This window comes from Saprolegnia diclina, assembly GCF_000281045.1.
Source record: "Saprolegnia diclina VS20 unplaced genomic scaffold supercont1.12, whole genome shotgun sequence".
NCBI lineage: Eukaryota > Oomycota > Saprolegniomycetes > Saprolegniales > Saprolegniaceae > Saprolegnia > Saprolegnia diclina.
The window spans coordinates 177,283-195,768 of record NW_008246079.1 but is presented as its reverse complement, the minus strand read 5'-3'; the positions used below and the strand labels follow the sequence as shown (position 1 = coordinate 195,768).

Genomic DNA, 18,486 nt, shown 5'->3' with positions numbered 1-18,486 from the left:
TCGGTTGGGCATGGGTCATTGACCCATGGGTTGGGCTTGATGCCATGGCTGACGACCTATTGTGCTTGTTGATTGGCTGAAATATCATATCAAGTCAGCCAATCTATTTGCAGGAGACCCAGAGCGCATTGATTGGCTGAAATACGTAAAATAATCGGCATTCGTAGAATTATGCATGGATTGGCTAAAATCCACCTGTGTTTGGCCAATCCAAAGGGTCCATTCTGGGGTCTCTGGGACCCGAGCTTCGCTGAGGCGCGGCCGCTGTCCGGACCATGCTGCTCCACGCAGCTCCAGCGATAGAAAGCTGCTACAAGGTATGTACAATCCCACGTCGGCACTTCCGAGCCTGAGCCATTGTTGAAATGCTGTGCGAAGTAGAAGAGTAACTTGAGGATTTCTCGCTGATGCAGTTTGGCACAGCATTTCTCAGACAGGATACTGACTGCATGATGGTCCGGGTCGCTGCACCAGCTGCACCGGGCGCCATGGAATAAATAGCTCAAGGAACAGAAGTGTTCAATCGACACACTGAGAATTCAGCGCCGCCCGACGCTGTGCGCCAATATTTAAATCTCTCGATTTTTGAGGCTCAAAATATCTCAAAATTTGGTCCAACGACCGACTGCGTCGCGGCTTACATTGTATTTCAGAAACTTGAAAAGAAGAAAAAAGGGAACGATGCACTCGTCGTACTGTAGTAAAAGGTCTACGAGCTGGTATGGCGAGAACCGGGTTGTGTGTGTGGGAAGGATACACCGTCGGATGCGGCGTGGGGTATGCGCATTACACGCGGGGCAGCCACGGGACACGCGGCCAAATATGACGTCGTTGGCGCACTTAATGGTTGAGCGGCGCGATCGGCTTCATGTACGAGTGCAGCACGGGTTCGTAGTGGTGGTGCACCTGCGGGTAGTGCGGCGGCGACGACGCCGACAACGACGGGTAGTTGTAATAAATAGACGACGGCTCGCCCGGCGGTGCGTGGCGGCGCTCCCAAGCACTTTGGATGCGGCGCTTGATCTCGTCGAGCCGGAGCGCGTGGTCGTTGGCGGGCTCGTGGTAGACGCCGTAGCCGCGTGGCAGGAGCGGCGCCGGCAACGCGTACGCGGTCAGTGGTGCGGGCGGCGGCGTGGCAAAGGCCGGCTCGGCCTTGGCGCGTGCTTGCTGCTGCGACTGCATGTTGCGGCGCTTGGTCGCATAGCTCTTCTGCACCGAGTTGGCCTTCTTGCGGTGGTAGTCGCAGAGCGAGTGGAGCTTGCCGTTCTTCCGGCGGGACCGGCGCTCCTTGCACTCCTTGTAGGCGTACTTGCAGCGCTCGTCCGGTGGGAAGGCGGCCGGTGCGTCGGAGCTGGTCGTGCTGCTTGCTGCTTCGGTGGGCATTTCGGAATCTGCTGGGCAAAGTGAGATGAACTGTCGACCAGCTGGTGCGGGTTTCGAAAATATAAAAACGGGGCGCTCGGCGTTTCTGTTTTACTTTTATTGCAATTACATACAAAACCGCTATCAACATATAACCATCGAATTGTACGAGCCCGTTGGAGCGTGTTATATTACGCACTCGAGTGATTAATATCAGTGCTGTGCCCACTTCTTCGCATCAATTCAAAAGCAATTCACACCTTGCTATACAAATCTAAAGTGAACATAAAATACTGGTATTCAATTTCCGAATAAAAGTGTTGCGAAATGCCACTGCCGATTACTGCGGCAGTTGAAGTCCCACACATATCATTTTTCTCATATTAATTTAAATATCATTTTCCGCGGCCATATCACTTCGGCTTCTTCTTCGCGATGGACGACACGCGAAGCGCAGTCCCTTCGCTGCGTCTCTGCATGACTCGGCCGACGTCCTTGCTCTGCTTGTTGAGATGCAGCGACGGACGGCGCCCGAGGTCCGGCACGCGTCAAGTGTTGGGACATGTTGAAGCTGCACGGCCTCCGAATTCAATGATCCAGCTGCGAGTAAGGGAAGGTCGCCAGCGCCATACGTAATGATATCCATCAAGAAAGAAGGCGAATTGGTTGAAGTCCGCCGACTGAATCCCAGCGCATCGCGCACGACGACTGATCGCACTGGCGTGCGTCACACAGCGCTCGCGTGAACACCGAGCCCTCCGCGGCAGATCGTCGCTCGCTCTGGACGCGTCGGGCCGTGTAACAGGGGAGCGAGCGGTGCGATTGAAAAATTATATCGGGGTAGTAATGCCGAGCGCAGTCCGGTTGCTGGATGGCAGCGGCATCACCGCCACGGACTCATTACTGCTGGCATTTATGCACCAACGCTCATGGAATCAACGCTCATGGAGGAGTCACTGCGTCCGTGCTATCGTGGATATATCAGTGTACCGCCAGGACAGCATCAAGCGAAAATGCACGCACCTTTCTACGTCGGCGAGAAACGCGTGAAGCGTCGCGTCGTCGTCGTTCTCGCTGGGCTTTGCCTTCTTTGGTGCCACGTCGTCGTCGTCGCCGTCGTCGTCGCCAAAGCGACGCTTCCCGATGCCCTTGAGGAGCGCGTCGAGCTTGGATTTGGCGGCCTTGGCTTGGGCTACGCGACAGTGCATTGGTGAGCAAACGCGGGAAGAGTGCAATGTTCATGCGCACCGAGCGAGACGGGCTTCTCCCACTGTGTCTCTTGGGTGTGCACGTTCCAGTAGTACGACGACTGGGTTGTCGGGTCCGTCACGAGCTGCCAGCCACTGCAGGTCGCAACGTGAGACGATCACAGAGAGCTCAAAGCAGCGTCGTACTCTGGGAGATCTTCGACAGGCGGCTCCTCAACGGCAGCACCGGGTTTCGTCCACGACGTCTCCTTCGTGGTCTAAGCAGGACGCTGTCAGCACGATATCGTCGCGTCGAACTTACCTCGTTCCAGTAGTAGATGTCGCCCGTCGCTGCGTCCTTGGCCTCCAACCATCCTGTCGGCAGTTGGTTCTTCGAGGCGCCACCAACCTCTGTGCCCCATCAAGAACATGTCAGACACCGCCTCGAAGTACCTGCACGTGGCGTCGCAAACGCGTTCGAAGCGCTGGCCTCCGACGCGACTTGGATGGTGCTACTGGAGCTCGCGCCCGTTGTCGATCGCGGGGCACTGGCGGCTGCTTGATGGGACACGTGGCTGGACTCATGCAGGGGATGAGCCTTGGCTCGGCGCTGCGCGAGCACTTGGAGCGTGTTGTCGCCGCGCTCGAGACTCATGCCCACGCCATGCTGGTTGCCGAGCTCATACTGCGACGGCCCCGTGCCCGTGGCGGCGAGGTGCTTCTGGGCCGCGGCCCGCGCCTGCCGCGCCGCTGTCTCGGCCTGCCCTCGCGCGGCTTTTGGTGGCATTGAAATGAAATTTTCACACTCAACCAACTGGCTGGCACACCCGCGACGCGCTGTGAAAAATGGGGTGGGAATTGAATACGGCATGTGCCGAAAATAAAGACGCCGTCGGTTTCCGAGTGCCACGTCATGGCGGCGCACGGTCCTTGCGGCGTCGGTAGAGACAAGGCCATGGTGCTTCCTTGGGTACTGCACGAGGCGCGGCGCATACAATGCGTACTACTACAGCCACCAAGGACCTTTGCGCAAGGAAACAGCTCGGATTGAGCTGCCGGCCACGTCCCTCCTGCCTCCGAGTCACTGCCGCTCGATTCTTGCATTTCGTGTGGCCGCACCTTGGGATATATGCCGCGATCAACTCATGTCACGTCGCGCGCTCCACCAAGACGTGTGTATGGACAAGCTGTCTGTCTGTCCACACATAAGCGGCTTGTTCCGATGTGGCGCTTGTGTCAAAAAGCATGTGGCGATCCTCGATCGTGTCAATGATGGTGGAATGAGGCACGCCAGTCCGTGTAGCTACTACTCTGTTTGGCCGCTCCGACGTTTGAACGCTAGCATCTTCGACCTTATAGCGTACGTACCAAGAACTGAAGTCGCTCGTAGCGCACGTTCGTGGCGCGCTCGTTCGATCCCGCGACCCTCTCGGTGGTGCTAAATCTGGCACCTGCCGCTGATGTCTGTGCTGCATTTTTCACATCATTTCCCACGCGCGTCGTGGCTCGTCGCGCATTTCGCACGTCCACCCAGATGTCGCATCCGTATAATTTTGCGGTATCCGGAACTCGGCTGGGATTTGCTGCCACTTTTTCGCCACCTAGTTTGTATTTTAATGCAAATCACCGAGCCTGCATACAAACATCAAGAGGTGAGGCGAGTGGAATTATTTTACGGATTTTATTGCACCTTGGACCGGTCCTGTGCTGCCAGCTGGGTTCGCCAAGCCTTTGGCGACGCCCCTGGCAGAGGCTGTCATTTCGCGTCTGTCGCCCTCCACGCCAACGCCATGCAGGGACCGAGCACGTCCGTGCCGGAGGAGAAGCTGCCGCTGCTGGCCACGCGCAGCGAGCCCATCGCCCGCGGCTCCTTTGGCTCGCCGCGCGACATCTCCGAGCGCAGTGGTTCGCCGGGAGACGTGCGCAGTGACACGCCGCGAAACAGCTCGCCGCATACGCAGCCCGAGCAAGGCTCGTCGCCGGCTGACGCCGATAACCGCGTCTCTCTCGACATCTCGTCGTTCGGTCGCTCGCCGGGCAGCTACGCCGCGACGTTCGACCCGCGCCGTGTCAACAACGAGTGGACGGGCAACCTGCAGTCGGAGCTCTCGGAGGCCGCGCTCTACTCGGACATGTCGAATGCGGTACGTTGTCGGCTTTGCATTAAGAACAGGGCCGCATACATCTTGTGTGTAGAAGGACCAGCTCAAAAAGTCCAAGGCGCAGCACATGGAGTCGTTCGATTACGATTTCTTTGAGTCGCGTGTCAACCAGCAGCACGAGCTCGAGTCGAACGAAGAGACCATCCGCGCGCTCAACATGGGCCGCTGGGTCATGACCTTTGGCATTGGCCTCGGCACGGCCGGCGTCGCGTGCTTCATTGAAAAGTTCACCGACCTCTTCTCCGACTTTCGGCGCGACTCGATGGAAGAGATGATCGAGAAGGAACGCCGCCACGAAGCGGCCTTTGGCATGGCCTTCCTCACGTACGCGGCCATCTCGATCATGTTTGTCAGCGTCGCGACGTACTGCGTCGCGATTCTGTGCCCGGTGGCCGGCGGCTCGGGCATCTCCGAGATCAAGGCGACGCTCAACGGTATCAAGATCCACCGCATTGTGCGGCTCAAGACGCTCTTCTGCAAGGCGATTGGCATTCTCTTCTCGGTCGCGGCCGGGCTCCCGGTCGGGAAGGAAGGCCCGATGATCCACTCAGGTGCGATCATTGGCGCCGGTCTCTCGCAGGGCAAGTCGTCATCGTTCGGCCTCGATACAAGCTGGACCAAGTTCAAGGGGTTCCGCAACGACAAGGAGAAGCGCGACTTCATCTCATGCGGTGCGGCCGCCGGCGTCGGTGCGGCCTTTGGGGCGCCCATTGGCGGCGTCCTCTTTGCGCTGGAGGAAGGCGCTTCGTTCTGGCACCAGAACCTTACGTGGCGAACGTTCTTTTGCGCCATGGTGTCGGCGTTCGTCGTCAACTTGTACAGCGCGTTCCGGTCCGAGGTCGACGCCAACGACAGCCGGTGGGGCCACCTCGGCAACCAAACCGGCACGCTCTCGTTCGGCTCATTCTCGGAGAACAACAAGAGCTACGCGGTTTGGGACGTGCCGATCTTCCTTGCCATGGGCATGATTGGCGGGCTCATGGGCGCCGTCTTCAACCAGGCCAACACGATTCTGACCAACTTTCGCCGGTCGTCGCCGCTCATGAGCCACCGCTACGGGCGGTTCCTCGAGGCCATGTTCATCTGCTTCGTCATGGCGGTCACAAGCTTCTGGCTCTCGTACCGGTTTGGCAAGTGCCTCCCGCTCGACGGGCCGTACAAGGAGCAGCTCGTGCAGTTTTACTGCGCCGACGGCGAGTACAACGACCTCGCGTCGCTCTATACCGTGGCGTTTGCGACTTCGATGAAGCAGCTCTTCCACTTTACGACGCCGGCTTCCTTCACGCTCTCGTCGCTGCTCATCTTCTTTGGCTCGTTCTACGTCATGGCGTGCTGGACGTACGGCATTGCGGTGCCGTCCGGGCTCTTTGTCCCGAGTCTGCTCGCGGGCGCAGCGTACGGGCGCATCTGGGTGCACTTTCTCGAGGCGGCGCACATTCCGCACACGGCGCCCATCGGGATGTTCTCGCTCATCGGCGCCGCCTCGATGCTGGGCGGGATGGCGCGCATGACGATCTCGCTGACCGTCATCATCCTCGAGTGCACGGGCGTCATCGAGTGGGGCCTCCCGATCATGGTGTGCCTCATGATGGCGCGCTGGGTCGGCAACAGCTTCAACCACGGCCTGTACGACATCCACATCCACCTCAAGCACCTCCCGTTCCTCGAGTTTGACCCGCCGTTCTACGCCCGGTACCTCCGCGTCGCCAACATCATGGGCGCGCCGGTCGTGTCGCTCGACCATATTTCCAAGGCCGGTGCGATCTACGATGTCCTCCGGGCGTCGGCGCACTCGGGCTTTGCGGTCGTTGCGCCCGCCAAGGACAATGGCAACCCCAAGTTTGTCGGTATCATCCAGCGCAAGCACCTCTGCGTCATGCTCCAGCGCAAGGACTTTAGCGTCGCGCGGCCGATCCCGTTCACGCGCCAGCCCGCGAGCGAAGAGAGCTTCCTCTACAACGAGCAGTACGCGCTCTCGTACCGCGACATTGAGTCGACGTATCCGCGGTACCCCAACATCAACGAGATCCGGCTCGACTCGATCGAACGCGAGCTCTGGATGGACCTCACGCCGTACATGAACCCGACGCCGCACACGGTGCAGGACCAGATGCCGGTCCCGCGCGCCTTCCGTCTCTTCCGGTCGCTGGGGCTGCGCCACTTGGTACGTTGATTCTAGTTAGTAGGAGGCGCGTGCGATCCAGTGGATTAGATTGTACTGAACCGCAGCAACGAGGTCAAGGGCATCATCTCGCGCAAGGACTTGACCGAAAAGCACTTGCAGGAGTCGCTCGAGAACCTCACCGAGATGGAGAAGGTCCGCATCCAGGGCTACTTCAACCGCAACAGCCGCTACTCGCAGCTCTCGCAGCGCTTTGTCGACGTCGAGAAGACGCTGCTGTCCATGTCGGACAATGCGTAGTGGAGGGACATACATCGTTATATAAACCTATCGCTGCGTTCGACCTCGCGTGCTCCTCGGCGATTTTAAAGTCATCAAGACGAGTCGATCACTCGGAAGCGGAAGCATCCACTCGCTCGACGAGACCCGCCGCTTGGGCACTGACGATCAACCCTGGACGCGTTGCTTGGCTTGATGACGCCGAGCATCCGACGCCATGGCCGCGTGCCTGGAGAGAGCCGAGTAGCATCAAACGCGCAGATCAAAGCGTTTGGCGAGCAGCACATGCAGTAGAGCCTCTTGACGCACAAGGACTTGCATGTTGGTGTGTTGTTAACCCCTTTGCGCCGGGAGTCCACGGAGGCTTGGTGGCGTGGGGCACGGAGGCTCGGTGAAGGGACCTGCCTAGATCACAGGCGTCAGTAGTAGCAGGTGCGCGACACCGGCGAGGGCCAGGCGCTCTTTGCGGGTCAGTCGAGGCGGCGGCGGCGCATGGGTCGTCATCGCGGACCGTCGAGTGTCGCCGACGGTCCATGGGCTCCAGGGCCAGAAGCGAGGCCGGGGCTCGACCTACGCCGGTGGGTTACTTGGGTCGCATGAAGGCTACGCTACGTGGGAGCGGCGCGCGGGGCGGCGACGGCGCTCGAACCAGCGGTGTCGATCCATCGGCCGACCAAAAATATGGCCTCCGGCTTCGGCTTTTCCGGATACCATCTACGTTAAGCGGACAGCCAACGCCAGGCAAGTATCGAGAAGGATGCACCAATTAAATAGTGTAATTCGCAACATTTCAAACATTATAAGCCAATCAGAAGGCTGCTTGAAGAAGGAGAGCCAATCCGATACCCTGAAAATCGGTTGGATCGCGATGGCCGCGATACATTGATACACGCCCTCGATACAACACGAGGCCACAAGCGGACCATTATCGTAACCTGATCCAGCAGCGACCGTCGTCCCCTGCCGTTCAATAGGGCGCACGTAGTCATCTCTACGTTGTTGGTATTTCTTATTTCGCGCGTTCTCTATGTGTTTTGCATAATCTTCATAAAAAGACGTAGAGACGAGCAATCTCCTTCTTCTTCATTCGCTCACCGGGCTGTGTTTGCGCAGGCGGCGGCGCGGGCACTCGTCTTGCTCTTGAGTAGTCGCCTGGGTGCGCTTGTGACCGCGAGTGCGTATGACGACACGCTTCGTAGAGGCCTTCCAGGCTTCGCCATCCGCAGTTTCTTAAGGTTCTAAGGTCATCGAGAGACGCCAGCAACTGAGGCAGTGCATGACGATTGGAGGTCGCAGTGCAGGACGATCGGCAACGTAAGCTTGGTGCGGCCTAAACACGGGCGGGGCAAAAAAGCCGGCGGCGGCAGCGTTGCCAGGGACTGCCTGCGCAACACGTGGCCCAGCAGGCGCCAGCGCTGGCCATCTCGCTCGGCTGCTTTGTGTCGATGCCACACATTATAATTCGATAGTCCTCACACTTTGGTCTATTGCAATCGATTAAATGTCACTGACGTGCGACTTGGTGCGACCCCATCCATTCGAGGGCGTCAAGAGCACGTTGGCTGGCGACGCGATCGCTAGAGGTGGCATCGTCCAGTCGACCGCGTCCGGCGCTTCCATCGCCTCCATGGCGTTTTGCGCCATTTGGGTCCAGTCGATCGTCGTGTACTTGACCGTGAGCACGACGAGCTTGAAGCCGGCCGTGAGGCAAATCCCGTACCAGAGACCCGCAAAGCCGCAGTGCCACTGGATCGCAAAGAGGTACGCGAACGGCAGCTGGATGCCCCACATGGCGACGAACGCAACCATGGACACGAACGGCATTTGGCCCATGCCGTCGAGGACTGCGGTCATCGTGATCTCGAGCGCATCGAGGCAAAACGCTAGGACAAAGAGCGGGAGGACGTCGTTGCTCATAGCAATGAGCGCGGCATCGCTCGTGTAGACGCGGAGCACGAGGTCCCGTCCCAGCAACGTCGCCAGCGCCACAAGGACGGTCGCGGCACCGATCGTGGCAAAACCGAGGCGGCTCGCAGCCCGCGCGGCGTTCGGGTGGCCGGCGCCCAGATGATTCGCGACCTTGACTTGGGTCGAGCAGCCAATGCCCCAGAAGAGCGCCCAGACCATGCCCCAGAGCGTGAGCAGAATTGCATTCGACGCTAGGACTTGAGCACCGAGCTGCGCGGCGATGAGCGACATGCACGAGTTGGCGAGCGTCGTCAAGCCGTCGTTGATGCCGAGGGGCACAGCCATGCGAAGGAACGTGCGCCACCGATCGGACGTGAACGCCGACCAGTGCCAGCCGTCCCACGCCATCTTGTGGTAGCCGCGGTACGTAAAGGCATAGAGAAATAGTGCAATGGGCTGGAACCAGGACGCAAAGACGGTCGCGATGGCCGACCCGTCAAAGCCGAGGCCGTGCCACTCGCCGGCGCCGTAGATGAAGAACGTGTTGGCGCCAATCGCAAGGAAGATGGCGATCGTGCCGATGATCGTCGTCGGCGCGACGATGTTCATGGCCTGGAGGTACTGGCGCATGCACGCATACGCCAGCGTCGGCCAAATCGAAAACGAGAGGAGACGCGCAAAGCGGACCCCGAGCGCAACGATATCGAGATCGTCCGTCGCGCGCGAGAGGACGACGTCGAGGACCCAGTACCAGACAAAGACGGGCACGGACAAAAGCGTCACGAGGATCAATGACATTTGAAACCACACGCCCATGAGCGCATAGTTCTTGGCGCCAAACGCTTGGCCGCAGAGCTATCCGACAAGATCAGGCGGTGAAGATACATGCAGGATGGGTGAGCCTACCGTCACGAGGGCCGAGGCCATGGCCCAGACGGCAAAGAGCGGCACTTGGGTCCAGATCGTGGCCAGCGACGAGCCTGCGAGCGCGCCCGTGCCGAGGTGGCCGAGGAAGGCCGAGTCGATGGACGTGAGCGCGATGCGCGCAATGTTGGCGAGCGCCATCTGGAAGGCGAGCGAGAGGTACGGCCAGAACTCGTGCTGGAGGTCAAAGACATCCGTCGTCTTCTTGGACACCAGCGGCGTGTGCTCCATCATCCTCGTCGAGCAGTGTACGAGGGATCTGTGGTCGCCACCGCAGGGACACGCACTGAGATTGTTTGTGCAAAGTGGGATCCTCGTAACGTTTGATTGGTGCGCTCATGGTCAGGCGACCAATCCGAGGGCGGAATTGCGTGTTCGAATTCGAAGGCCTCTAGACAGGCCGAGGACGCTTTGGACGGCGACGACGCGGCGCCCGAGCTGTACTTGGAGCAGGACGTATGCAGCGAGCCTGCTTGATGGGTCGCCGCTCTTACGCTCCCCTTGACGTCAGAGAGCCACAGGCACTAGCGAGTACATGTACAATCTGGTTGCAGTCGCGAGCGAGGGATCGGCCCAGCCGGCGACGGTGTTGACTACCCCATCAACCCTCCGACCGTCACGATTGGTCCACAACATGCCCATATTGGGTAAGGATCCGTGGTTAGTGATGGTCTAGCCTACCGGTACCTTGGTAATATGAGCGCACCAGCCGTGCTTTGCTGACGAGCGTCTCGAAGACAGCGCAGGAGACACACAAGTGTATGTAGGAGTTATGTAGTAGTTGTAGTAGAGGTGGCCTAGAGAAATCTAAATCTACGCTTCTGACTTGATGTTCGTCGGCGTGTTGCGGTGAAAGCCGGGCGACTGCGACGTCAAGAGCGCGTTCGCAGGCGACGCAATCGCGCACGTCGCCGACATGGTCCAGTCGTCCGTGGCTTCGACCGTCTCCATTGCGTGGAGCGCCATGAGGTCCCAGTCGATCGTGACGTACTTGATGGCGAGCACAATCATCTTGAAGCCGGCCGTGAGGCAAATGCCGATCCAGAGACCCGCAAACCCATAGTTCAAGTGGATCGCGAGCACGTAGCTCATCGGGAGCTGGACGAGCCACATGGCGACGAACGACACCATCGACACAAACGGCATCTGGCCCATGCCTTCAAGAACCGCCGTGATCGTAATCTCGATCGCGTCGAGGCCAAACCCGAGCACGAAAAGCGGCAGCACCGCGACGCAGTGGTCAATCAAGACGGCGTCGCTCGTGTAGATGCTCAGAATCGGTGTGTGGGCCACGTACGTCAATGCGGCCACGAGCACGGCCGTGACAATGATGGCGCAGAAACCGAGCTGGCTCGACGCACGGGCCGCTTTCGGGTGGCCCGCCCCGAGCTGGTTGGCAACTTTGACTTGGGTCGAGCACGCAATGCCCCAGAAGAGCGCCCAAACCAGCGTCCAGAGCGTGAGCAGAATTGCATTCGACGCAAGGATCTCGGCGCCGAGCTGCGCCGCGATGAGCGACATGCACGAGTTGGCGAGCGTCGTAAAGCCGTCGTTGAGACCGAGCGGCAGCGCCATGCGAAGGAACGTCATCCACCGGTCCTTGGTGAAGGCCGAGAGCTGCCAGCCGCCCCACGCCTGCTTGTGGTAGCCGCGGTACGCGAACGCATAGAGGTACAACGCAACCGGTTGGAACCAAGAGGCAACGACAGTCGCGAGCGCCGAGCCGTCAAAGCCGAGGCCGTCCCACTCGCCGGCGCCGTAGATGAGCAGCCAGTTGGCAAACACCGCAATCACAATCGACATGGTGCCGATGATGGTCGTGGGTGCCACGAGGTTCATCGCCTGGAGGTACTGGCGCATGCAGACGTACACGAGGCTCGGCCAGATCGAGAAGGACAAGAGCCGGGCGAAGCGGAGACCAAGCGCAATGATGGTAACGTCGTCGGTCGCGTGCGAGAGGACAACGTCAAGCGTCCAGTACCACACAAAGACGGGAACCATGAGCACGCTCACGAGGCAGAGCGCCATCTGAAACCAGATGCCCATGAGGTTGTAGTTCTTGGCGCCGTACGCTTGACCGCAGAGCTATCAGTCGTTTCATGAGTCGAATGGCATATCAATGGAGGCAGACGCACCGTGATGAGGGCCGAGGCCATGGCCCAGACGCAGTTGAGCGGCACTTGGGTCCAAATCGTCGCGAGCGACGAGCCAGCGAGCGCGTCCGTGCCGAGGTGCCCAAGAAAAGCCGAGTCGATCGAGATGAGCGCAATGCGCGCCACGTTGGCGAGCGCCATCTGCAGCGCGAGCGAGATGTAGGGACCGAGCTCGCGCTTCAGCACGAACGTGTCGGTGGGCTTGGCCAGCAGCGGCTTGGACTCGAGAACGCTCGACATGGCCAAAGGAAAAGTGAGGCCTTGGAAGTTTCCGTGGTCGCGACACCATCCTGCGACAGTGCGTCTGGTCCGTGCAACCAGATGCAGAGTGGGACGGGGGGTGTAATCGCGCCCTCCAAGCGGCGCACCAGGAGGTAGGATGGCTCAGATGCGAGGCAGTGCTCCTGCTCCAAGCACCCAAAACGCCGATCGGCATTACATCAGAGTACAAGCGGCGCATTTTATGCATCGTCGTTGACGATCGTACAGCCCGCGAGCTCATCTTGAGCGAGCAAACGCCAGCTGTTTGCAGATGGCCGTTGACGGATGATATTTGACGCGAAAAACTGCAGTGCCTTTGACAAGCAAGGCCGGAACAAGACAAGAGACCAGAGATCGATCGCGCGCTTGGACTCGCTACTGCAATTTGCTGTACTACAAGTCGTAGAGGCATGGGTGGTTGGATAAAGGGAACCCACTACCACGTCTGGTGTCCCTGCGCCTTGGTGTCATTGTATTTTGCACTGGGATCCAGTTCGCCACCGTAGACAGTCGAGGCTGCACGTGGGACTCGAAGCAGAAAGGCCACGACTGTACACATAAAGTAGCCTCCCAGCAAGCAAAGCAAGGCGGTCTCGGAGTCGATGGCGCACAAAAGACTGGTTCTGAACCACTCGTTGGCGCTCGTGGGTGCAATAAATGACGCAAGGTAGACGGGGCTCTTCCAACGTCGTCGAGCGGTACACCCAGGATGTTCCAAAACAACTATCGTTGCAATGCCGTACCAACTAACGAATATACTAATGTAATAGCGCATAGACTAGTATACTTACTAATGTACTAATGTACTAGCAAGGGACTTATGCACTAACTCATGGACTCATATACTAACTCATGGACTAATGCACAAAATTGATCGATGCTGCGCACAGGCAAAACCGACGAGTTAGTTCAAGGTGGTGTACATTTATCTCTGAGCCGAAAGGTGTGGGCGCACTGCACTGTGACTGCACCTTTTCTCTATATTCAGTGGTAGCTCGTGACACGCTGCATCGGCCAAAGGTCCATAAAATCATTTGATTCCGCTTGGCTGCGGTTGGTTGGCTTTGCAGTCGACGTGCCGAAACGCCGTGCACGACAATATTGTAGCAATATGTATGACGGTTATATTAACGTCAAGGCGACACTGCCGCCGCGATGGTCATGCGAGTACCAAGATGGTTCGTGGGCTATGGGTGATGTCAGCATACACACAAAACTGCACTCTGGGTCGCACAAGACTGGCAGTGTCGAGCGCTTACTTTCGCTTGCGTCGTCGCCGCCGACGATTTCCATGGCGACTAGGGCGCCCGTTACCATGTCGGACCACTGCACCGTGGCGAGCTTGATGGCAAAGACGACCGTCTTGGCGCCACCGCCGACGCAGCAGCCGAGCCAGACCCCCGAGAGACCGAGGTTGTTTGTGATACCAAAGTAGTAGGCCAGTGGGAGCTGGACGCCCCAGAGTCGAGGAGCGTCACGACCGAGACAAAGCCCATCTGACCCATGCCTTCGAGAGTACACGAAAGGACGGTCTCGACCGCTAGCATGAGTGACGCGCCAATGTACAGCGGCAGCGCGTCGATGCACAGTGCAAGGAGCGCGTCATTGCTCGTGAAAATGCCGATGACGCCCCGAGCACCGACGAAGAAACCGATAGCGACTAGGGCGGCGACACTGGTTGCGACACTGACAGCCATGAACGCAGTCGCCTTGGCCGATGTCGGGCGACGTCCACCCAAGTGCGCAGCAATGCGAACTTCGGCCGCACATCCGATGCTGTAGTAGAGTTCTTGCAGGAGGACCCAGAGGTTGGAGAAGATGGCGTTGGCAGCGATCGCGTCCGACCCGAGCGTGGCGACGATAAGAGATAGCACGGCCAAGTACAAGAAGGTGCAGCCGTCGTTGAGGCCGAGGGGCAGCGCCATGCGGAAGAACGTCTTCCAGCGAGACCACGTGAGCTCCGAGAGCTTCCAGCCGCCCCACGCCCCGCGATGGTACTTCTTGTAGACGAATGCATAGAGGAAGAGCGCGATCGGCTGGAACCACGCTGCAATGACAGTAGCCAGTGGCGACCCATCAAAGCCAAGGCCCGCCGTGTAGATGAGGAGGTAGTTGGCTCCGACATCAATACCGATGCAGACGATGCCGTTGATGGTCGTGGGGGTGACAACGCCCAGAGCTTGGAGGTACTGGCATAGGCAGACGTACACCAGCAACGGCCAGGCACTTGCCGATAAAATGCGTCCAAAACGGGAGCCGAGCGCGACAATCGCTGCATCGTCGGTTGCGTGCTGCACGACGACGTCGATGGACCAGTACCAGTAGAGCGTGGGGGGCATGAGCACCGCGATAAGAAGAAGAGCCATTTGAAGCCAGACGCCCATGAGGAGGTAGTTCTTGGCGCCGTACGCTTGACCACAAAGCTATGCATCCGGTGACGCCTTTTGCAACAAGAATGGACATACCGCGACAAGCGCCGAGGCCATGGCGGTGACGGTGTAGAGAACGCATTGCGTCCAGAGACTGGCGAGGGAGGCCGCTGCGAGCTCGGTGGTACCGAGGTGCCCGACGAACGCGCTGTCGACGACGGTGAGCGCGAGTCGAGCCAAGTTGGAGATCATGAGCTGAGCGGCAAACGCTAGGAAGGGAAGTATCTCTTTTCGGGCACAAAAGACATCACTCGAGACGCTACTGGCGTCGCAGTGGCGCATCGCCGGTCGATTGCAGCCTGAAGGACACACCATGATGGCGATTTGTTGTGCGCAGACCTGCTCTCATACAGCGTGCGAGCACAGAAGTCACGTGGTGCAGGATCGTGCCACCGACAGTTGAGGTCGGCTGAGAAATCGCTGTTGTCTGGTTGTGAAGCGAGGCGATAGCTTGTCATTGGTTACGTGAGACGCGATATATGGATTCTGGCGTCGCTCGGACATGATGCCCCACGTCACTCCAAGCGCCGTGTACGAACGGTCTTTCACGACCTAGGAGGTGGCCAGCGGAGGGTTAACGCTGCATTGCTGTATTGGAAATGAGCTTGGACCGTGTCTTCGACGTTGACAGTTGCTGCCTGCTAAACGGGAACTGTGGTTCGGGCAACGGCTGAAGATGGCGCACTTGCATGACCGTGGTCAAATCACACAGCTTCACGCGTCCCGCGCAAAACTACCTTTTGATTGACGTTCTATGTTGAGGTCTCGCTGGTGGTTGCAACAAGGGTCAATGCACTCGGTCATCCTCTGTGATGGATATCTGTTGTCGAGTGCTCGGGTTGTGGAGGACTCTAAAACTTGAAGCAAAAGTCATACATATGGCAAAAGGTCCTGATTTTTGGGTCGTCACGTTGTCTGCACCAACCTGCCGAGAGACGTTTTGTGCACCAACATAATTGAATTTTAACTTGGTGTGATCGTTTTTTCATGGTTAGCAATCGAGAATGTCGTGTTGAGGTCTACTGGACATTGCACCAGCGTCTCCAACGTACTGCACAATTCACGACATAGTCTAGGCAATGCATATTGATCCTAAGCTATCACCTCCCATCCTAAGATTTGAAACTTATCCGAGGGTACACTCCAACGCTGCTCGTATGACCCGGTCCTTGACGCCATCATACGTTTTGAAAGCGAATGGCTCATAGCCCCAAGCACGTGCGATGACGCGCCGGTTGTCATCACCAAGATGTGACGTGTGGTTCACTGATTGCAGTATGGATGTTGCCCATGGCTCTCGTTCGACAAGACCCATTCTCCCTCGACAAGAACCATGTTCTCAAGGCGACCATTTTCGAATTGCCTCTGGAAGATGAGTGCGGAGCTGGGCGAAGACGTCTTTCACCTCCGGTCGGAGCTGCGTTTCTAATTTTTGCACTTCAGCTCGAGATCAGCAACATGGCGCGGCTTGCCCTCATGGTCATCGACAGCGCGTTTCTTGGGCACCTCGGCACGAGTGAGCTCGCGGGCTCGGCGCTCGCGACGCTCTGGACCGAGTTTCCCCTCTTCACCGTCTGGGGAATGGCCTCGGCCCAAATAGCGGTACTTGCATCGATCTTTTGTGGTATCAAGTTCTCAGATCCAGTTTGCTGTAGCTTTGTGGCCAAGCGTACGGCACGAAAAACTACGCTCTCATGGGCATCTGGCTGCAAATGACGCTCATTCTGATATCGATCCTCGCTGTACCGACGACTGTGTATTTTCTCTACGTCGACGGTATCTTGCGTCTCACGACCGACGACGCAGTCATCATCGAGCTCGGCGCTCGCTTTGCGCAGCTCTTGTCGCCAAGCATTTGGCCGCTCCTCGCGTACGTCTGTTTGCGTCAGTACCTCCAAGCCATGGGTGTTGTCTTGCCCACCACTATCAACGGCATCGTCTGCATCGGCATCGACGTCGGTGCCAACTAATTTCTTATTTATGGTGCCGGCAACTGGCACGGCCTCGGCTTTGACGGATCACCGCTCGCCACCGTCATTGCTGCGTGGTTCCAGCCGATCGCGCTCTTCCTCTATGCATTCGTCTACAAGAAGTACCATCGGGGGGCGTGGGGCGGCTGGAAGCTCTCGGAGCTGACGTGGTCTCGCTGGAAGACGTTCTTCCGCATGGCGCTGCCTCTGGGCCTCAACGACAGCTGTGACTTGCTCGGCGCCGCGGCGCTCTCGTTTGTCGTTGCCAAGATGGGCGCTAACGTCATTGCCACCAACGCGGTCTTGAGCAGCGTCTGGACGATGGTCAATGCCATTTTTATTGGCATCGGTTTGGCTGCTGAGGTCGGTCTGGCCGAGCACCTTGGCGAAGGTCGACCGCGCGCCGCCCGCGCCCGTGCATACCTCGGATTTGCAGCTCTGGCGTGCGTTGTTGTCATTGTCGCTTGCGTGCTGTGGTTTGGTCGGCGCAGTGTTGTCGGCATCTTTACGACTGACGAGCGAATCGTCGCCCTCTACACAAACGTCCTCTCACTGTATGTTGCTGCCGCGAGCTTGCGAGCGCTCGAGATGGGCTTCATCACGTCGTTTATGGGCATGGGTCAAATGGGCTTTGTCATGATCGTGACGATCGTCGGTCTCTGGGGCGTCCAGCTGCCATTAGCCTACTACTTTGGCAATGCGAAAGATCTGGGGCTTTGGGGCGTGTGGATCGGGTCCTCGATCGCCATTGGCATCAAGGTTCTCATCCTAATGCTTCGGTTTCGTCGGATCGACTGGCAAAAAATGGCGGCCGAGGCCATGGAAATCTCGGAAGTGCCGGGCGCCAAAATCTCGAGTACCGACATTGACGACGACGACCGCAGCAACTTTATTTACGTGCTCGAGTCGCCCGAGATGAACTCAAGGAACGATGACAAACATTGCTACCACCTCTCTTTAATCTAGTTTGATGTGTCACTGATGACTTCACCGTCGCTGTATCCTGGACGATATAAGTAAGGGTACATAGATGTTCGAACTCGACGTGCACAAAAAATGTACCACTGATTACTTTGCCAGACCCCGCGACGTCGACGCTCCAGCAGCGCTTGGACGTCCAGCGACGGTATTTCCCATACTCAAACGAAGCCCACCAATTCTATACTAGTATGCAATAGAGCATTGCCCAGCAACCACGTGCGATCACGACGACCAACCACAATTTCGTTGATCGTACACGCGTTGTCTTCCAGAGCTAACTCGCGTCCTCAGACGAAATCGAACCCGCACGGTACTTGGCTCATTTTTCAATTTCTGCACGACGCCAATGACGACAGGCGAAAAGCCCGACGTCTTTCGCCTCCGCTCGGAGCTGCTCCCGCTCCTAGGCTTGTCGCTACAGCTTATCATCAGCAACTTGGCGCGGCTAGCCATCCTAATCATCGACAACGCGTTCCTCGGACACATTGGCACAAACGAGCTCGCGGGCTCGGCGCTCGCGACGCTCTGGGTCGAGCTTCCGCTCTGCACCGTCTGGGGCATGGCCGCGGCTCTGATTCCGGTATGAGTCAGTCCGTCACAACATCATCATTCATCTCAATTCGCCTTGATGTAGCTCTGCGGTCAAGCGTACGGCGCCAAAAACTACCTCCTCATGGGCATCTGGCTGCAAATGGCGCTCATCTTGATCACCGTCTTGGCGGTGCCGACAACCGTGTGGTACTTCTTC

General features: G+C 58.2%; 9 protein-coding genes across 9 annotated transcripts; 3 read left to right on the top strand and 6 right to left on the bottom strand.

The window, feature by feature from the left end:
- Positions 1–562: 562 nt before the first annotated feature.
- Positions 563–1,408, bottom strand: SDRG_04765 (hypothetical protein). The gene has a single exon (XM_008610449.1). It carries the CDS (start codon positions 1,381–1,383, stop codon positions 841–843), a length of 543 nt encoding a protein of 180 aa, XP_008608671.1. The 5' UTR covers positions 1,384–1,408; the 3' UTR covers positions 563–840.
- A 315-nt stretch (positions 1,409–1,723) lies between these two features.
- Positions 1,724–3,351, bottom strand: SDRG_04764 (hypothetical protein). The gene is made up of 6 exons (XM_008610448.1): positions 3,003–3,351; positions 2,872–2,960; positions 2,757–2,827; positions 2,611–2,705; positions 2,386–2,554; positions 1,724–2,329 (listed from the first exon to the last, which is right to left on the bottom strand). Exons 1-6 carry the CDS (start codon positions 3,334–3,336, stop codon positions 2,305–2,307), a joined length of 783 nt encoding a protein of 260 aa, XP_008608670.1. The 5' UTR covers positions 3,337–3,351; the 3' UTR covers positions 1,724–2,304.
- Positions 3,352–4,246: 895 nt separating this feature from the next.
- On the top strand, positions 4,247–7,220 carry SDRG_04763 (hypothetical protein). Its single transcript, XM_008610447.1, has 3 exons — positions 4,247–4,693; positions 4,746–6,875; positions 6,924–7,220. The coding sequence occupies exons 1-3, from the start codon at positions 4,340–4,342 to the stop codon at positions 7,131–7,133; spliced, it is 2,694 nt and encodes an 897-aa protein (XP_008608669.1). The 5' UTR covers positions 4,247–4,339; the 3' UTR covers positions 7,134–7,220.
- Positions 7,221–7,517: 297 nt separating this feature from the next.
- SDRG_04762 (hypothetical protein) lies at positions 7,518–7,803 on the bottom strand (the record flags this gene model as incomplete). Its single annotated transcript, XM_008610446.1, has 2 exons — positions 7,725–7,803; positions 7,518–7,682 (listed from the first exon to the last, which is right to left on the bottom strand). Exons 1-2 carry the CDS (start codon positions 7,776–7,778, stop codon positions 7,518–7,520), a joined length of 219 nt encoding a protein of 72 aa, XP_008608668.1. The 5' UTR covers positions 7,779–7,803.
- A 770-nt stretch (positions 7,804–8,573) lies between these two features.
- On the bottom strand, positions 8,574–10,256 carry SDRG_04761 (hypothetical protein). Its single transcript, XM_008610445.1, has 2 exons — positions 9,927–10,256; positions 8,574–9,875 (listed from the first exon to the last, which is right to left on the bottom strand). Exons 1-2 carry the CDS (start codon positions 10,176–10,178, stop codon positions 8,610–8,612), a joined length of 1,518 nt encoding a protein of 505 aa, XP_008608667.1. The 5' UTR covers positions 10,179–10,256; the 3' UTR covers positions 8,574–8,609.
- A 410-nt stretch (positions 10,257–10,666) lies between these two features.
- SDRG_04760 (hypothetical protein) lies at positions 10,667–12,340 on the bottom strand. Its single transcript, XM_008610444.1, has 2 exons — positions 12,080–12,340; positions 10,667–12,029 (listed from the first exon to the last, which is right to left on the bottom strand). The coding sequence occupies exons 1-2, from the start codon at positions 12,335–12,337 to the stop codon at positions 10,758–10,760; spliced, it is 1,530 nt and encodes a 509-aa protein (XP_008608666.1). The 5' UTR covers positions 12,338–12,340; the 3' UTR covers positions 10,667–10,757.
- Positions 12,341–13,517: 1,177 nt separating this feature from the next.
- On the bottom strand, positions 13,518–15,069 carry SDRG_04759 (hypothetical protein; the record flags this gene model as incomplete). The annotated part of the gene is made up of 4 exons (XM_008610443.1): positions 13,518–13,545; positions 13,593–13,807; positions 13,840–14,781; positions 14,824–15,069. The coding sequence occupies 4 exons, from the start codon at positions 15,067–15,069 to the stop codon at positions 13,518–13,520; spliced, it is 1,431 nt and encodes a 476-aa protein (XP_008608665.1).
- Positions 15,070–16,245: 1,176 nt separating this feature from the next.
- Positions 16,246–17,723, top strand: SDRG_04758 (hypothetical protein; the record flags this gene model as incomplete). The annotated part of the gene is made up of 3 exons (XM_008610442.1): positions 16,246–16,389; positions 16,443–16,742; positions 16,842–17,723. The coding sequence occupies 3 exons, from the start codon at positions 16,246–16,248 to the stop codon at positions 17,721–17,723; spliced, it is 1,326 nt and encodes a 441-aa protein (XP_008608664.1).
- A 361-nt stretch (positions 17,724–18,084) lies between these two features.
- Positions 18,085–18,324, top strand: SDRG_04757 (hypothetical protein; the record flags this gene model as incomplete). Its single annotated transcript, XM_008610441.1, has 1 exon — positions 18,085–18,324. The coding sequence occupies one exon, from the start codon at positions 18,085–18,087 to the stop codon at positions 18,322–18,324; it is 240 nt and encodes a 79-aa protein (XP_008608663.1).
- Positions 18,325–18,486: the final 162 nt, after the last annotated feature.